At 42.0% G+C, this 17,828-nt stretch overlaps 1 protein-coding gene across 4 annotated transcripts in view; it reads left to right on the top strand.

Annotated features, from left to right (window-relative positions):
• LOC147607304 (BTB/POZ domain and ankyrin repeat-containing protein NPR2-like) overlaps positions 1 to 9,577 on the top strand; it is a 30,881-nt gene extending 21,304 nt beyond the window's left edge. For all 4 annotated transcript variants that reach the window (XM_086790586.1, XM_086790588.1, XM_086790587.1 and 1 more), the window contains 2 exons: positions 8,838 to 9,095; positions 9,168 to 9,577. In XM_086790586.1, the coding sequence (XP_086646712.1) occupies positions 8,838 to 9,095; positions 9,168 to 9,424 (515 nt within the window). In that variant the 3' untranslated portion in view covers positions 9,425 to 9,577. The remainder of the gene's footprint in view (positions 1 to 8,837; positions 9,096 to 9,167) is intronic.
• The last annotated feature ends 8,251 nt before the right edge of the window (positions 9,578 to 17,828 follow it).

The following is a 17,828-nucleotide window of genomic DNA, read 5'->3' as shown; positions in this document are numbered from 1 at the left end:
ACTCTGTTTTAAGAACTGCAGGAAGACAGATTGACTGTGCAGACACTGTGGGTGCTGCAAAGAGGTCTACAGTTGCCATTGGGTGTATGTATGCACATTGAAGTCACTGGTTGTGACATTTGAGAGTACTACAGTACCGCTGTGCAGAAAATACAGCAGTTTGTGCAGAAAAACCAGAGTGCAGTTTCTGGTAAAATTGTGTGTTTGGCAAGATGTCTAATGATGGCATAACACAGATTGTGGCTGAGAAGCTGGATAAGAATAACTTTCATGCTTAGAGGTTCAGGTTGACGAATTTCCTGATGGGAAAAGGCTATTGGGACTACATAGAAGGTGAGCATGAAGAGGCACCGGAGATACCGGATATAAATCCGACTGCTGCAGATGTGAAAGAGTTTAAAGACTGGAACCAAGGAGCCAGGAAGGTTATGTATTGGCTTTCCATTAGTATACAGGACACCATGATTGGGCACATTCAGGATGCCAAGTCCCCCAAGGAGGCGTGGGACACCTTGGTAAAGCTCTATGAAACAAATACCAAGGCACATAAGATACAGTTGAAGAATGAACTTCATACTGTGGAGAAAAAGAGCATGTCTGTGAATGACTATGCGCTGAAGATAAAGGGTATTGTGGAATCCCTTGCATCTATTGGTGTGTCAGTAGATGATGATGACAACGTGGAAGTCTGTCTATGTGGTCTCGGGCCACAATACACGGCGTTCAAGACGTCCATTCAGACTCGGGAAAACATTCCCAACTTTACAGATTTGGTGTCTATGCTGATTATCGAAGAGAAGAGCTTGGGTGGAGACCAACAGTCTTCACAAAGCAAAAACAGTTCAGAGCAATAGGCCTTCTACACGAGTTCAGGAAGAGGACGAGGTAGAGGAGGCCGTAGACGCGGTCAAGGAGGTGGCCGAACAGGTAATCATAATTATGGCCAGCAGCAGCAGCAACAGCAGCAGCAACAACAGTCCCAGAATCAACAACAACAACAACAACACGCAGGTGGAAGAGGCAAATTCAGAGGCAGGGGGAGTCAAAGAGGCCGTGGAAATTGGCAAAGGTAATACAATGATACACGTGAATGCTATTATTGTGGTAAGCCTGGACATGTGCAGGCAGAATGTTATAAGAAGCAGGCTGACATGCAAAATGGGAAAGTGCAGCAAAACAACTATGTATCCTCAAGCAGAAATAATGAGGATAATGAAAGGTTGTTTGTTATGCAGCATGTCGTGAATGCCATGTCTGAAAATATTGATGCAGCACAAAAAGATAATGTATGGTATGTGGATTCAGGCGCTTCGAACCACATGACGAGTCATGGGGAGTGGTTCAGGGAGATGAAAAACCCGGAAAGACCAGGTTTTGTGGAAACAGGGGATGACACGGCTCATCCAATTGCCCACGTTGGAGATGTGCCATTGTCCATGCAGGATGGCAAAGTGAAGTACCTTGCAGATGTACTTCATGTACCGAACATAACAAAGAATTTGGTTTCAGTTGGCCAGATGATTGAGCAGGGTTTGCAGGTTCGGTTTAACCCTGATGGGTGTTATGTTGAAGATTTCAAAGACAAGTGCAAGTTGGTTGCAAAAGGCAACAGAGTGGGCAGAATGTTTACATTGAATGTAGACATGCCTGAAATGAGTGCTGCGATGTTTGCAAATGGTTCAGGAGTTGTTGCAGACACAGACATATGGCATAAAAGAATTGGACATGTAAATGTGCAGAGATTGAAGTCTATGCAGACAAAAGGAATTGTGACAGGGTTGCCAAAATTTAAAGTGGAAGGTATACAGAAAATATGTGAAGCATGCCAATTTGGGAAGCAAACAAAGCATGTGTTTCCACGTAAGAGATATGTGAGCAGAAATGCACTAGATGTTGTGCATTCAGATGTATGGGGTCCTACGAAGACCATATCTATGGGAGGCTGCAGGTATTATGTGACTTTCATTGATGACCACACAAGGAAAGTGTGGGTATATTTCATGAAAGAGAAGAGTGAGGTGTTCACTCACTTTCAGAATTTCAGAGTTTTGGTTGAAAAGCAAACAGGGAAATATGTCAAGTGCCTAAGGTCAGATGGAGGGGGAGAATACTTCTCCAATGAGTTCTCTGAATTTTTGAAGAAGAATGGTATTCGGAGACAGTATACATGCAGATACACTCCGCAGCAAAATGGAGTTGTTGAGCGGAAAAACAGGCACATTGCTGAGATTGCGCGAGCATTGATGGAAGAGAAGAATATGCCGCATTGCTATTGGGCTGAGGCTGTTTCTACAGCAGTATACATCATGAACAGGACTCCAACTGCAGCCATACATGATGTAACTCCAGAGGAGAAGTTTACTGGCAGAAAACCAGATTTATCTCATCTGAAAGTCTTTGGATGCATTGCATATGTGCATGTGCCAGATGAGCTGAGAACTAAGCTGGATCCAAAAGCTGAAAAATGTGTGTTTATTGGATATTCCCTTGAGCAAAAGGGATACAGGTGTTATAACCCTGCTACACGTGAGTTGAGGGTAAGCAGGGATGTTGTCTTTGATGAGATGAGCAGCTGGTATGCTGCTGGAAAAGAAGCTGTTGGGGCTGACGTGAGTGGAAGTGTGGTTGCACAGAATGCAGGTCAGCAATCACAGTCTTTGAGTGGACCAGGAGAGTCCTCATCTAGTGGGTCTGTTGATAGACCATGGAGTGGCAGGTTGTGTCATAATACCAGCCCTGCAAATGTGATTACTACATCACGTAAAGGAAAAGAGAAAGTGGTTGAGCCCCTTGGTATGCCTGACATTTCTGCAGGGCATTCTCATGTTGATGGAGAGTCTAGTGGCTCAGATATGAGCCTTGATGAGGAGCTTGGGATCCCAGCTATGAGAACACCTCTGGTGTAAAGAAGGCTATGGAAGCCATGAATGAAAAGCTGCGAAGATCTGGGAGAGTGAGAAATCCTGTGCAGAGATTTACCTATGATGGTTATGTGGCACATCACTATGCATATATGGCAAAGGTTGTGCAGGTTGTTGAGCCCACATGCATTGATGAGGCTATTGGAAATGTGTGTTGGGAGAAAGCTATGGATGAGGAGATGGATGCACTATATGGAAATGAGACTTGGGATTTAGTGCAATTGCCTGAAGGCAAGAAAGCCATTGGATGCAAGTGGGTGTACAAAGTTAAACATAACAGTGATGGAAGCATAAACAGGTACAAGGCTAGATTGGTAGCCAAAGGATATGCGCAGACATATGGGATTGATTATGAGGAAACTTTCAGCCCAGTTGCCAAGATGGCAACGGTGAGAGTTGTGATAGCAGTGGTTGCGTCAAAGCAATGGTCTTTACATCAGATGGATGTAAAGAATGCATTCTTGCATGGGGATTTGCAAGAAGAGGTGTATATGTTGCAGCCACCTGGTTATGAGGATGTGGGTCACCCCGAGCATGTTTGCAGGTTGAAGAAAGCCTTGTATGGCTTAAAGCAAGCACCAAGAGCATGGGCTGACAAGATTTCTGAATATCTTGTCACTATTGGCTTTCATGTAGCCAATGCAGATTTCTCATTGTATGTGAGACATGGTGATAGAGGGGTTGTGCTTGTTGCCATCTATGTAGATGACTTGATCATTACGGGGGACCATGATGTGGAGATCTTTGATGTAAAGATCTTGCTTAGACAGAAGTTCGAGATGAAGGATCTGGGGGAGCTCAGATATTTCTTGGGCATTGAGGTGATTAGGTCACCACATGGTATTGGATTACTGCAGAGATAGTATGGCTTGGACATGTTGTCCAAGTATGGTATGACAGGCTGTAAGCCTATTTCTGTGCCATTGGATCAGAATGGCAAGTTGAGTGCAGATTCAGGAGAGATCTTGGAGGATCCTACTATGTACAGGAGCATAGTAGGAAGTTTGATCTACATGACGATCACCAGACTAGATTTGAGCTATGCTGTTGGGTTGGTGAGTCAGTTTATGCAGGTTCCACGGAAACCGCATTTGGATGCAGTGAGACGCATACTGAGGTATGTGAAGTCTACTTTGCATTGTGGACTATTCTATGAGACTGGGACAGAGATATGTGTACATGGGTACATAGATGCTGATTGGGCTGGTAGTATCTCAGATAGAAGATCTACCAGTGGATTCATGTTTTCTTTGGGGAGTGCTGCTGTGACTTGGAGCAGCAAGAAGCAGCCTACGGTTGCTCTGTCGAGTACAGAGGCCGAGTACAGAGGAGCTGCTATGGTAGCATGTGAGGTAGCTTGGTTGAGGAAGCTACTTGCAGGTTTGGGTCTATCAGTGGATAGACAAGTTGTTATTTTCTGTGACAACATCAGCAGTATACAGTTGGCCAAGAACCCAGTCTTTCATGCTCGTACGAAGCACATAGAGGTCCACTACCACTTCGTCAGAGAGAAGGTCTTGGCAGGAGACCTTGACCTTGTTTATGTTAGCACAGAGGATCAAGTAGCTGACATCTTCACCAAAGCATTGGGTGCAGAGAAGCTCCGCAGATTCAGGGCTTCGCTTGGTGTACATGAGATGGAGTTGAGCTCGAGGGGGAGTGTTGAGATATCGAGCTCATCTAGTGAGGCGGTGGACACTGATGACCCGCCTGGGGGATAGGCCCCACACTTACACCACTGGCATGGTTGGTGAGATCTTGGGTGATATGCGGCCAGTGGGATGACAGGCTGTGTGACAGCTATTCTAGAGACTGGCATAGTTATAGCGCCAGCTCATTTAGTCGGGTTTACACTATAGAGAACCCGTGTATATTGGTTGAGTACCTTCCATATTATTGTGTACTCTTATCTTGTATATGGTGTGTTGAGTGTTGAGTAGAGAAGAAGAAGATTTTCAGCCTCTCACCTTGTGTGTTCTCTATTAGGGTTTTGTGAGTGTGTGTGTGTGCTTGCAAGAGCTTAAGCTCTCTTCCCCCCTGCATCTTTTCAGGCTAGTGGTTCATTGATGAGTTCTTGAGTACATTGTCTCTTCTCTCATCTCTTCTTTCTCACATGGTATCAGAGCAAGGTGGTGGCGCACATAGAGCCTCCTTATCCTTCTTCCTCTCTACCTCTAGTCCTCTTCAACAACCCCGCTTTCAATGGCGTTTTTTTCATTTTTTGATTTTCTGCTAAACGAATGCGTTTTTGAGGATTGTGCCCGCGTGACCTACTGGAATCATCGTGGTCTACAACTTAGCAGAAGAAAGTTTTCGCAAATTCCTCACCGTTTTTGAGTTATTCTTTGCAGACTGCCGGCATGCAGAATTTCTGCTTGCGTTTTTTGCAGAAGCCCTTACTCATCATCCTTGCACTCATTTAATGATGCAAAAGGCCTCAAACCAACCCCTTACCATCCTCTCCAAGTGTGTTTTTAAAGCACTTCAATCCGAGTCCTACAACTCTACTTGCGGTGAAAACATTGCCAACTAGTTTTCCCTACATGTGGTAGCGTTTTTTTGGAGACTTCTTGTGGAGAGATTTGTAGCCATTTCTTGGCTGCGTTTTCATCATCAACTTCAGCCCTCTTCATGGTGTTTTGAGGTACATAGTCATCCTCTTTTCTACACCTTTCTACTGACTGAAAATTCCACTTTGCTACACACTTAGTGTTTGTGTTTTTGTGGATAACCAACTCCTCCATCTCCTTCTACCTAAGGCTACATTCTCAGCCCTCTTTTGGTGGTTTCTATGGAGTCTATTGGTTCATATATCGGCTGCGTTTTGTGGCTGCGTTTTCGCACTATCTTTGTGCATATTTTGGAGATACTTCCTTGGTGGGCAGTCCATCTATTGGCTGCGTTTTTGGAGGTACGACACTTCTTTCCTTGTGTTTTCCCACCCTTCTCTCCCTATGGGATCTCGGAAGTCCTCTACTCCAAAAGACAAAGGCAAACTTGAATGCTTCTACTTTCTCTTTTCCGTCATATCCATTACCTTCTACGGATCCTTTCTCTCTTTCTTCTTTGTCTTTTATGCCTTCCTATCCACATACTTCTATGCTCTCTATGGTATATCTCCCTACATCATCTATGCCTTTTATGGCAACTTCATCTACCATGATTCCTTCTTCTACTACTTCCACTACTACTCCTCTCCCCACTCAATCATATTAGCCTTTTAACCCATTCACTCAATCTTTGAGCCTTCCAAGTCTTTCCGATTCACAAAAGCTTACCCCAAACAACTACCACACTTGGTCCTTGTTTATGCAACTTCTTTTGGAAAGCGCCGGGGTGTGGTCTATAATCACTTCTCCTCATATGGTGCCTTCTCAATATCAAACCTATATGGATGCACGGGCCAAAGCTTTACTTGTGCATGGCATGTCTACATCGGTTGTGTCTCAATTTCTTTCTATAAGAAGTACGGCTTAACAATTATGGCACGCTATACAAATGCAATATGGAAGACTTTCAACGGTTAAGATGGCCAAGTTGGAAGAAGATTTGGATAAGCTTTCTATCTCCGAATCCGACAACATAGTGGAGAAGCTTGGAGAATTCAATCGAATCTAGTGGCAACTTGAAGAGTTTGGTACATTGGTAAGCAATCCGGTCCACAAGCTACTTGGTAAATTGCCTTCTTCTTTTGAATCGTTCAAAGATAACATCTTTCTTCGAGTTCCTTTCCCTTCCTTTGAAGAGACTATGGATCTTCTTCATGATAAGTGCCTTACTCGCAAGCAAAACAAAAAGGACTCGGCCTTTGTAAGCCAAGGCAAGGGGAATGATCAACGCAAAGGCTCTAATTCCAATGCTAAAGATTCTTCAACTAAAGGCGACAAGGACAAATCAAAGGATTCTTCCAAGGATTGCACTTTCTGTGGTCGTAGTGGCCATACGGAGGATCGTTGTTTTGCTAAGAAGGCGGCATCCAAGAAGGTAAAAGCTGAACTTGAATCCAAATCTAAGGGTTCTTCTACATCAACATCTTCTCACGACAAAGACAAAGACAAGAAGGAAGACGGTAATGCCAAGGTTGCATATGTTGTTATGTCTTCTACTTCTTCATGTGACACATCACTTGTGGTAATCAAAGATCTTGATACGCATACTGCGGATGAGTGGATTGCCGACAGTGGTGCTACCTCTCACATGACGAATAGTTCTTCCTTATTAGTCTATCTCTTCATCAGTACACATTGGTGATACTAGGTCTCTCCCTATGATTGGTATTGGTGATGTTTCTTTTGGAGATGCTATCTTACATGATGTTTTGCATGTGCCTAAGATATCTGCCAACTTATTTTCTATCTCTAAGGCTACTTCTAAAGGTCTTGGAGTTTACTTTGATGATGAAGTGATTGAAATCATTGATAGACAGTCACTTTAAACGAGTATCCTGAGAGTGCACAATCAGCTCCGAAGGGAGAGCTGCTAGAAGCCATTCACGGGCCTGCGAACGAGAGGGGTGGGAACCATAAACTCTCGCAACAAGGGTAGTCTGGACCTCAAAGGAACCTTAAACTCTCGCAACAAGGGTAGTCTGGACCTCAAGGTCAATGTCGTGCTGAAGAGAGGTGAGCTCGTCTTGTGAAAAATTGATGATTCTCCCGGCCAGTGGGGGTGATGAGCGATTGGCTGCGGTAGAAAAAGCCATAAGACCAATCAAGAAAAGTGGGCGGCCGACTTGAATCCAGATAAAATAGGTGCTGGGAAAACAGGAGCAGAGGAAGGGGGGCAAAGGCGGGGAGCAGCTGGGGAAGCAAGGGCAAAGGGGCAGGCGGGGGCAGTAGAGGGGTAGGCGGGGATTGAAGAAGGCAGGGGGCGGGCAGCAAAGGGGGAGGCGGGGCAGTAAAAGGGGTAGGCGAAGGCAGGCGGGGGCAGCAGACGGGCTGACAAAGCAGCCGAAGGGAAGGCGGGGCAGCAAAAGGGGGGCTGGCGGGGGCAGCAAAAGGGGCAGGCGGGGGGCAGCAGAGGGGCTTGCAGGGGCAGCTGAAGGGCAGGCGGGGACTGAAAGGCTAGCGAAGGGCAGAAATTGGGCAGGCGAAGGGGGGTTGCAAAAGGGCAGGCGAAGGCAGCAGAGGCAGGCGGGAGCAGCAAAGAAGTAGGCGGAGGCAGAGGGCAGGCGGGGGCAGCAGCGCAGGTTCACGTCACTTCAGCACGTCGTCTTGCTCATTCCAGCCATGGCGAGTTCGACTACCTTCAATACTACAGTCTTATGTTCATACATTATGCTATTCATATTCGAGAACAAAGAGCTGATAGTATTTATCAAAGTATAATCCTTTTCTGTAAGCTTCCGCATGTTACAGTGGGGCCTTCACATATTTCTGAGAGAGAGAGAGAGAGATTTTATTAATATCTACTGAAGACCCAATGGGTCTATGAGACAAACAGTGTTACATATGTTCCATGTGTAAATTGAAGATCATAAAGAGAGAGAGAGAGAGAGAGAGAGAGAGAGAGAGAGAGAGAGAGAGAACTATAAGACCAAAGCAATAATGTCTATGGCATATCTCATCATGGAACGGAAAATAAAATAGAAACAAAACAAAGCTATCTCACTGGTGTGATAAAAACTGTCCATGAAATCACATCATGGAATCCTACAAAAGACAGGAATGTAAGGCCTAGATTTAAATTATGATTTCACAAAGCATAAAAGTTGGGTCTCGTGGTTTTGGTATTACATTGGACCTTTCAAAACCTGTATGGCTGTTGACATGTCTTCCTTCTCAATTGGCACACATGCACAAGCACAGGCATGCCAAAATTAAATTGGTCATTTCATTGAAGTGCTATTGTATTATCTTTCTTTCTCCAAGTTAGGATTTTAGCTGAACAAGTATTTGATGTCTTGAACCTTAACAGTGGCAGTTGCTCGCTTGCTGTTCCCACAAGAAGTAAAGCTAGTTACAGGCATTTCCCATTTGGAAGCCACATCAGAGTTCACTGGGCTTGGAGTATCCGACTTCACTGGCCGGGTGAAAAGGGAAGCAGGTGTAGATCTTAATCAAATGCCGCGTAGTCAAGTTTCTTTGAATCAGGTTCCAGTGGTTGGTTCTTCCATGTCTACACCTATAATGAGTGAGGCTCTTCTAAAGAGAGTGCAAGCACTTCAGAAAGCAGGTAAGACTACTGTTTTCTTCAAGCAGCTAGTAATTCTGTTTCAAATCATTAATTCTGTTTTGGTTTGGTCAGTTGAATTGGGAAAGCGGATCTTCCCTCGCTGTTCTGCCATTGTGAACAGTTTTATGGATGATGATATATGTGAGCTAAGCTGCATAGAGATGGGAAATCCTGAGGATCAAAATACAAAGAAACGTCGGTACAGTGAACTGAAAGACATGCTGGCAGAGGCATTCCGGAAAGACGTTGCAGCCATGGACAGGCACAAGCCTGAGAAGTTTGATGTACAAAAACCTTCACCATCCTCATCTTCATCAAGATACAAATAGCAAACCATCCGCTTGTTGTATAGGTGCACACTGAGCTTGATTAAGCACAGCCCAATCTTGTAAGGTGATGGGTTGAAGGCTCTCTACAATCAATTGGGTGATTCTTAATGTTTGAGTGTAGAGGGAGGTGATTCTAATCATTGTTGTTTGCCATGTTGCTTGTGTGATGATTATGTAGAGATTATTTGACACAAGAATTCAAGTGTGTACAAATAGAAATGTGTGTGTGTGTGTGAGAGAGAGAGAGAGAGATTGTCTTCAAAAGGCCCAAAGGGTCCATGATCTGAACCATGGAAAAAGAACTAGGAAACTCGCAGTATCGTCTAAGGATATCTTGGATCTACACTCATTGCATAGAGGGATGAGGTCTTTGAGATCTAGGGCGTCTTGCTCTCTGAGAGAGAGAGAGAGAGAGAGAGAGGGGTAGAAGCCTTCGGAGGAATCTAGCCTGTGAGACTAAATAATGACTAAATACTTTTCAAGGTTTGAAAAAACTAAGAATAAATTAAAAAATAAAGAAATCTCACTAAGCATGAAATTTGAATCTAACTAAGCATCTAACTACAAAGCTTTTCAAGGTTTGAAAAATTGGGGGAAAAAAAAGACGGAAAGTTGATTTTTTTTTTGAAATCTCACTAAGCATGAAATTTGACGAACCTAAGGAATTCACCCATGCTCAGATTTGCTATTAACATTTATATACGTGAGCATGAAATTTGACGAACCTAAGGAATTCACCCATGCTCAGATTTGCTATTGACATTTATATATGTGAGTAATCAACATTCACACTTTGAGTTATACATTGATGTCTATGATCATACATTCATGTCTATGAGCAACAACCATGTTAATCATTCTGTAGGTTAACAAGAGTTATATGTCCGACCTGTTGTAAGGAGCTTGTCATTTTGCTCACTCGAATGGAAACCCATCTTTTGTAAGATGGTGTTAAAACAATTAAAGCGGCCTTGCCTTGTGTTTAATGTCAAATAAGAAAAGTTTGAGAACTTTGTGTACATATTTGCTTAAAACTAGTAATGGAGATTAGACTATTTATAAGTTTGGTTGGGCTACTGTGAAAACTAGTCACTTGTAAGTGATCTTTATTGATAAGCAATACATTGTTCCCTTACAATAGTTAATGAGCTCTCATTTTCATCTTCTTGTTTGCTTATATGCTATTGATGCGAGATAGATTTGGTTGTAGGTTGTCTTCTTCAATTAGCTTTCCTTTTATTCCTTGCATTTTATGAGAGAGAATCATCACGAATGACCATCTCTTATTGTCTCTCAATCTAGGCATAGAGGGCTCTCCATTCATCCTTGTAGCAAAGGAGTATTCCGGTGTGACGACAGAGTGAGGAGCTAGGGAATCCACAAAGGGAAGTTGCGGTTTGTAACTCTAAGGGAAGATAAGGCTATGGTAAGCTCTTGACTTGAACATATTTAGCGCCAGTGGCTATAGAGGACTAGCCTAGGGCTTAGTTCCAAGCTATTGGGATTACCTAATATTATTCGGTATTAATTAAGAGAGGTCACACTTCGAAAAATATATGGTTTTAGAGTCATTGGATGTGTTTAGTTGTTGTGGTTAATTTTGATTTGAAGTTTATTTACATTAGGATATTTTAGCTTCATCTATTGGAAGGAAAAAAATCTTAGTTTCTTGGTAATTTGCATGATTTTGATTTCATTGCATTGAGTCACGGAATAGCTTAGCAATTATAAACGGGAGTGCAATCCACTCTGAATTACAATTAATTTCGGAGTCGAATATACTTTGAAAATATGAGCCTTAACCTCCATAGAGGTAAATTAGAGTGAGATAGTTAATTTTTGTTTAAGCAAATTTTTTAATGCATTGTTTGAATTAATAGCTTGAGAGTATGCAAAATCAATAAAAAATAAGTAATTACTTATATAATAACCATTAACTAGGATTAAGATCCTTAATCACTTCTCATCAAGTTTAAAAAACCTCAAAAAAGTTTAAAGATCAGGCTAAACGAGCTCTTGGGTTGGGACACACGAGTCCATAGTCTCATAAAAAAAGACGTGACACGAGTCAATACACGTGAGTATGGAGATGTGAGTCGTGAGCCTAGAGACGTGAACGGTGAGTCTAGACACGTGAGCTGTGAGTTTGGAGACAAGCTATGAGTTTGGAGATGTGAGTCTAGAAGTAGGTATACTATAATGTACCAACCAATTAGTTATTTAAAGATTTTCTTGTCATACAATCTATACTACCTACAATTTTTAAGAAAATTTATTATCCTTTGTAATTATTGGGATATTAAAGTATAATTATTATCCAATCAATCTTGTCATAGGTTTAGTACATAAAATTTTGTATCCCAAGTAGGTCTATTTCATAAAAATAAAGTACATGAGACTAGTTTACACAAAAAAGGCATGAGCCTAGAGACATGAAGATATGTGAACCTAAAAAAAACCCAAAAAATAAAAGAATCTTTAAATTCCTAAAAAAGAAAAAAAAGTGTTTTTGTAATAGACGTATTTGGAATCAATTTCAGACCTGCTTTAGAAAGCATTAGAGACCCTTTCACTAAGGTGAAACCTTTGATGCGAATACGATCTGAGTTAATTATTGGAAACGATAATATAATTGACTATAGTGCATCAAATTCCTCAAATCCACCTAACCTTCATTCCAAGCAAATAACCAACACACAACAGAGCGCTTCTTTGTTAAGAAGGTAAAACTCCTTCGACAATCGAGAAGCTATGGGACGAAATGAGCCAACTAAATGTAAACGTGAGCAAAGGGAATATTAAAACACGTGGAAACAAGAGCTGCCCATGATCCTCTATTAACATTGCCATAAACTTTATGAGAAACGAATTAAACAACCATATTTTTTAGTGAAGCTCAAGTGAAGAATTGGGAGCAGGGCCATGTTTTTTAGTGAAGCTCAAGTGAAGAATTGGGAGCAGGGCCATGAACCTCAAGGTTCACTCTCTCGGGAAGTGGTCAAACCATGTCAAATGTCACAATGTTTCAAACATTTGGTGTCCATTCTGTTTTGAGATTATCCCAGGATAATCATGAGCAATAAGTAGTCTAACAAGTGCAATATGGCAATCGAGACATGTCTTCTTGTTGGACCATTAGGGACAAGTGTTTCTCAAAAAACACAATAGTAAGCGCGCACAGTGTAAACAACAGTCCCACTTTCGACTGAAGCTTATTATAGAAGAACCTTCACTGTGGAACCAAGTTTCAGTTCTTCTCTGTTTGAATGAGGAACATGGAACATGGGGAAGGATAAAGAGAGAATGTCCGCCAAGACTACCTCAAACCAAAGGCATCCACAAGGGAATTTACATAACAAGCGAGCCGGCGGCCTTAAAGCTAGACCATTGTAGGATGAGTGCCATTGGAAATTGCACAACCCACCCCATATCTTGAAATGGAGGGTTTTGTGTAACCACTTTCTTACGTTCTATCGCCACCACATGAATATGTAGAAGACATGCTTAGGATGGTGTTTGAAAAGGAAAGGGGGTTGCCACAAACATAATACCTAGAGGATTAGAGTTGGGTTGAAAAAAGCCAATCCACAGATTCTAAATGATGATGACAAAATTTGATGAAAATGGAGATCCCATTCAATATCTAGAGAACTTTGATCAAATTTGTGAGGCCATGGGAAGGATTGATAATCCCACCAAGATCTCAACACAACATTGATGGGGTTTGTCGTGAGGCAATGGACCTATAGACAATGTCCAAGACAAGGATGTAGAAGTCGTCCATTCAAGCCAAAAGGTAGGGGATGCATCATCAAAGCCGCAACAAATAATGGTGTCCCACCACTGCCAGCAGCTAGAGTCATAGTCAAGGAGATGAGCATGGAAAAGTTGGCAAAGAATTTGCAAAACCATTTAGGCCAGTAGTGGTAGGGCCTAGTCCCAAGGGAACCTCAATGCCAGCCCAAGCCAATAACTCAAGCAAGTCATCCACACCTATTTCCATCAAGAGACATCGTTTGGTGCATAATCTAGCGCCAAAACCACGTCACTTTGCAAGCAAACTTTGAGACTCCAAAACAGGAGATCTACGAGTCATATGAGGAATACGATTCATATGGATATCTAGAGAAACCCCTAACCTTGAATGTGATGCCTTCTTCAAAGCCATGGTGCAACAATGGGCTTCAATAACATGTCATCACACAAGTCACCTCTTAAGGTTTAACCTCAAAGTCAACAGTCAAAGAGCCTAAGGCACAAGCCTGAAAGGCTGAGGAGCCCCTCAAAAGGCTAAAGGACTTAAACCAAAGGTCCAAAAGAAAAAAAACCTTAAGAAGCACGTGAAAATGCATGCAAGATACGTTGTCATGGGCAACAACAAGTGCAGACCAAAATTTGACATTAACCCCAAAGCTTAAGCAGGAATGGAAAGCAACGGTTCCACCTCGACTTATGTATCGATACTACCTTTAAAGAAGTCAAAGGAGTTTGTGGATGCCAAACAACAAGAGGCAATACCTTGTCCATGTGAAGTAGCCTTAACCATCCTTGTTTCCATCAAAGAACAGACATCCTCCATGGTGCCAAACTCCAAACAGTGTCATGCACACACTTCTGTGGCACTACCAAGCAACCTTAAGGCTCAAAAAGATCAATGATCCCACAACACCTATGTGTACTATACCTTAATACCAACTCACAAGCAAAAATTAGAAAGACAAAGCTCAATTAAGCATGCCAGCAAAGCTGATGGCAGTGCCGTCAAGGCTATCATGTGCCACATCATCACGTAGCCTCACGTGTACCATGTTATCACATAGCCTCACATTGCTACGCCATCACTAAATAAAAACATCTTGAGTAAAAAGTGCCACATCATCATGTAGGCTCACATTGCCATGTCCAAAAAAGAATCAACATTTTTTTAGATGGCATTGTTTAATAATTTTGGTACTAAGTTGAATTTTTCCAGTGCATTCCACCCATAAACCGAACAGAGATTTATAATCTATTGGTGTTCAACGTGCTGAAGTGTTATGTCCATGATCAACAAGGTAACAGTTTTTTCTTTGGTTCAAGTTTGCAGGATTCCATATGAGGCTGCATTTGGAAGACCGTTCCAAATGAGGCTACATTTGGAAGACCGTTCCAGTCATTATTGACTAGGACATTGTATTTAGTGCCCAATGATGCTAATGGATTGACAGAGACTTACTAGGAGATTCTCAAGTTTGTAAAAGATAGGTTGGCCAAAAAAGCCTATAATTGGCAAGCCAACAAGGACAAAAGGGATATAAAATTCTTAGAAGGGGATTGGCTTTATCGTAGGATTATGAAACAATGGTTGAAATAGGTGGGCAAGCGATGCCCAAAGTTGTCATTTCGGAGTTTTGGATCTTTCCCCATTCTAAAAGAAGATCAATGAGGTGTCCATGAAGTTGAGATTACCTTGCATGATGCATTTAATGTTGCTTGGTTGAAGCACTATGTCAGACCTTCTCCCACAGATGTCCAAGATGAACTAGAACTTGAAATCATCGATGAAGCTAAAGTGATGGTTCTAGAACAAATCCTTTTGCACCACTTCAAGCATGCCTCCGGCTGTGAGTGTCAGTTTCTCAGGAAGTTTTCAGACCATGCATAAAGCAGTTTGGCTTGACAAGAACTTCTTTTTAGATTAGCCGGCATTATTGATAGACTATTTAAAGGCTATGTAGCTTCCGTCAAGTTAAGCAGATGGGGATGTCTTGTGCATCCTACCCTTGGATGCCATGTGGCTATATCTATATAATAGGTGCAAGAATTAAGAGTGGTAATTGGCCCTTTGTGAGCTCTTGTCTGGGACAAGTCAGCCCGGGAGATCCACTATAGAGGGGCATGGTCAGGTGTGCATGTCCAACACATTAAGTCAGTGCATGTCCCTCACATACATCTCTAACCCTTTGGAATGATGTAGAGGTGTATTGGGTGTTTGTTAGGCTTCCAGAAGGATACACGGGCACTAGTCCATGTCAAGGGATAGGTCCTATAGATTGTCTCATGAACAACCATGTACAACCTATCCAAGAGCCACCAAAGAGCCCTTGGCTATTGGGACTACCCATAGCCTAGCCCATTGCACTTGGATAGCCTAAGGGTCCCTATCAACTAGCCTAGAATATAATCGATGAGCAGCAAGGGCTGCCATGCTCACACATGTGAAAGCGATTGATTAAAAGCTGCAATATCCCAGTCGTGAGAGCAGGCCGATAGATAGCTATAGCAAAACCAACTTGCATATATGATTTATATGTAAGCGATGGTCAACCCCAACCATAAAGCATCTCATATTCTTTGCAAGTATTGAAGTCCAAGGGGGCTAGAACAGCCAAGAAGGGGCAAAAGGCAAGGTGGAAAGTGTAGATCAAAGAACTATCTTCAGGCTCAAGGCTATCTCAGCCAAGTGAATGTATCCAAGTTAATTTAGTTCTGGTTATTTACAGCCAGTAGTCTGTTAGTCTACTTATTTAATACTAGAGTCTTATCTTCATGCATTGTGCTATTAATAGTCTCAAGAACAAAGAGCTAAAAGTATTTATCAAAGTATAATCCTTTTCTGGTGTGCTTTATGAATGGAAACAACAGTGTTGGTGATCCAAGAAGGGGGGAAGCCTTCACATATTGCTCTGAGAGAGAGAGAGAGAGAGAGAGAGAGAGAGAGAGAGAGAGAGAGAGAGAGAGAGAGAGAGAGAGAGAGATAGATTTTAATAATATCTACTAAAGACCCAATGGGTCTATGAGACTAAAAGTGTTACATATGTTCCATGTGTAAATTGAAGATGATATATATATATATATATATATATATATATATATATATATATATATATTAAGTGTCTACTAAAGGCCCAATGGGCCTATGAGACCAAAGTGATACAATAATGCCCATGGCATATCTCATCATGGAATGGAAAATAAAATAGAAACAAAACAAAGCTATCTCACTGGGGTGATTCAAAACTATCCATGGAATCTAATCATGGAATACTAGGAACATGGAACATGAGAGGAGCATCAACCCCAAATATATGGTATACCACTCTCCAAAATATCAAGCATGGGTCTACGAGAGAGAGAGAGAGTCACAACTTCAAAATACCCAATGGGTCTATTAGAACAAAACAAGTACACCAAGTCCATGGAAATCTGAGCCATGGAAAATACGAGTTACACATGCTCGTATAAAAGACAATAATAGAAGGCCTAGATTTAAATTATGATTTTACAAAGCATAAGTTGGGACTTGTGGTATTGGCATTACATTGAACCTTTCGAAACATGTTTGGTGGTGTGGCTGTCTACATGTGTTCCTTCTCAAAATGGGAGGTAAAACACCTGAGCCTTTCTATAGAGAGCCCTTGAGACATGACATGCATGCATCTAGTAGTCAATACCCTAGAGCACGTGGTAAGGAATATGGAAAGCCTTATGTAGCTTAGTTGGGAATTCTCTAAAAGATTTTGTGAGGTTGAAAGTGGCAGTAGCATTTATCAAATATAGGGATGGCATTGGTTAACAAATTAAACTTATTTTCTCCAACCAGCAAGGGTCACAAAAGTTATATGAAGTGCTTATCTTGAGAAACTAGCATTCGTTGACATAGAGAGGTGCACATGCACAAGCATAGGCATAACATCAATGATCAGTGTTGTTGTTGTGAGGCAATAGACCTCTAGAAAATCTCCAAGACAAGGATGTAGAAGTCCACATCCGAGCCAAAAGATAGGGGATGCATCATCAAAGGCTCAATAGATAATGGTGCGAACCACCACCAGCTACACGCCTAGTCAAGGACATGAGCATGGACAAGTTGGTAAAAAATCTGCAAAACCGTTTAGGCTAGCAGTGGTAGGGCTAGTCCCAAGGCAACCTCAATGCTAGCAACTCATGCAGGTCATCCACACCTATCAAGAGAGATCGTTTGGTGCGTAATCTATCGCCACAAAACTAGGTGACTTTGCAAGCACGCTTTGAGACTCCAAAACATAAGATCTATGAGTCATATGAGGAATTCAATTCATATGGATATCTAGAGAAACCCCCAACCCTCGATTATGATGCCTTGTTCAAAGCCATGATGCAACAAAGGGCTTTAATAACATGTCACGCAAGTCACCTCTTCAATGTTTCCATTGTAGGGGTCGCACTATTTTGCCTATTATTCTTATAGGACCGCCCCATCGTACCAAGTTCCCAACTCTATCTTCAAATCTAGTGCCAAACCTTGATGTCATTCCATGCGGAGGCACATGTTACAAGTGTGGATTCAAACATGCTTTCAAGGATTGTCCCAACAGAGTGATTTGAACATGCTTTCAAATCACGTAGGCTTACATTGTTACATCATCACTAAATAAAAAAATCT

This window comes from Cibotium barometz, chromosome 55, assembly GCF_041138505.1.
Source record: "Cibotium barometz isolate CiBa-2024 chromosome 55, ASM4113850v1, whole genome shotgun sequence".
NCBI classification, from domain to species: domain Eukaryota; kingdom Viridiplantae; phylum Streptophyta; class Polypodiopsida; order Cyatheales; family Cibotiaceae; genus Cibotium; species Cibotium barometz.
Note: the sequence above shows the minus strand (reverse complement) of the source record. Positions and strands in the feature narration are given on the sequence as shown.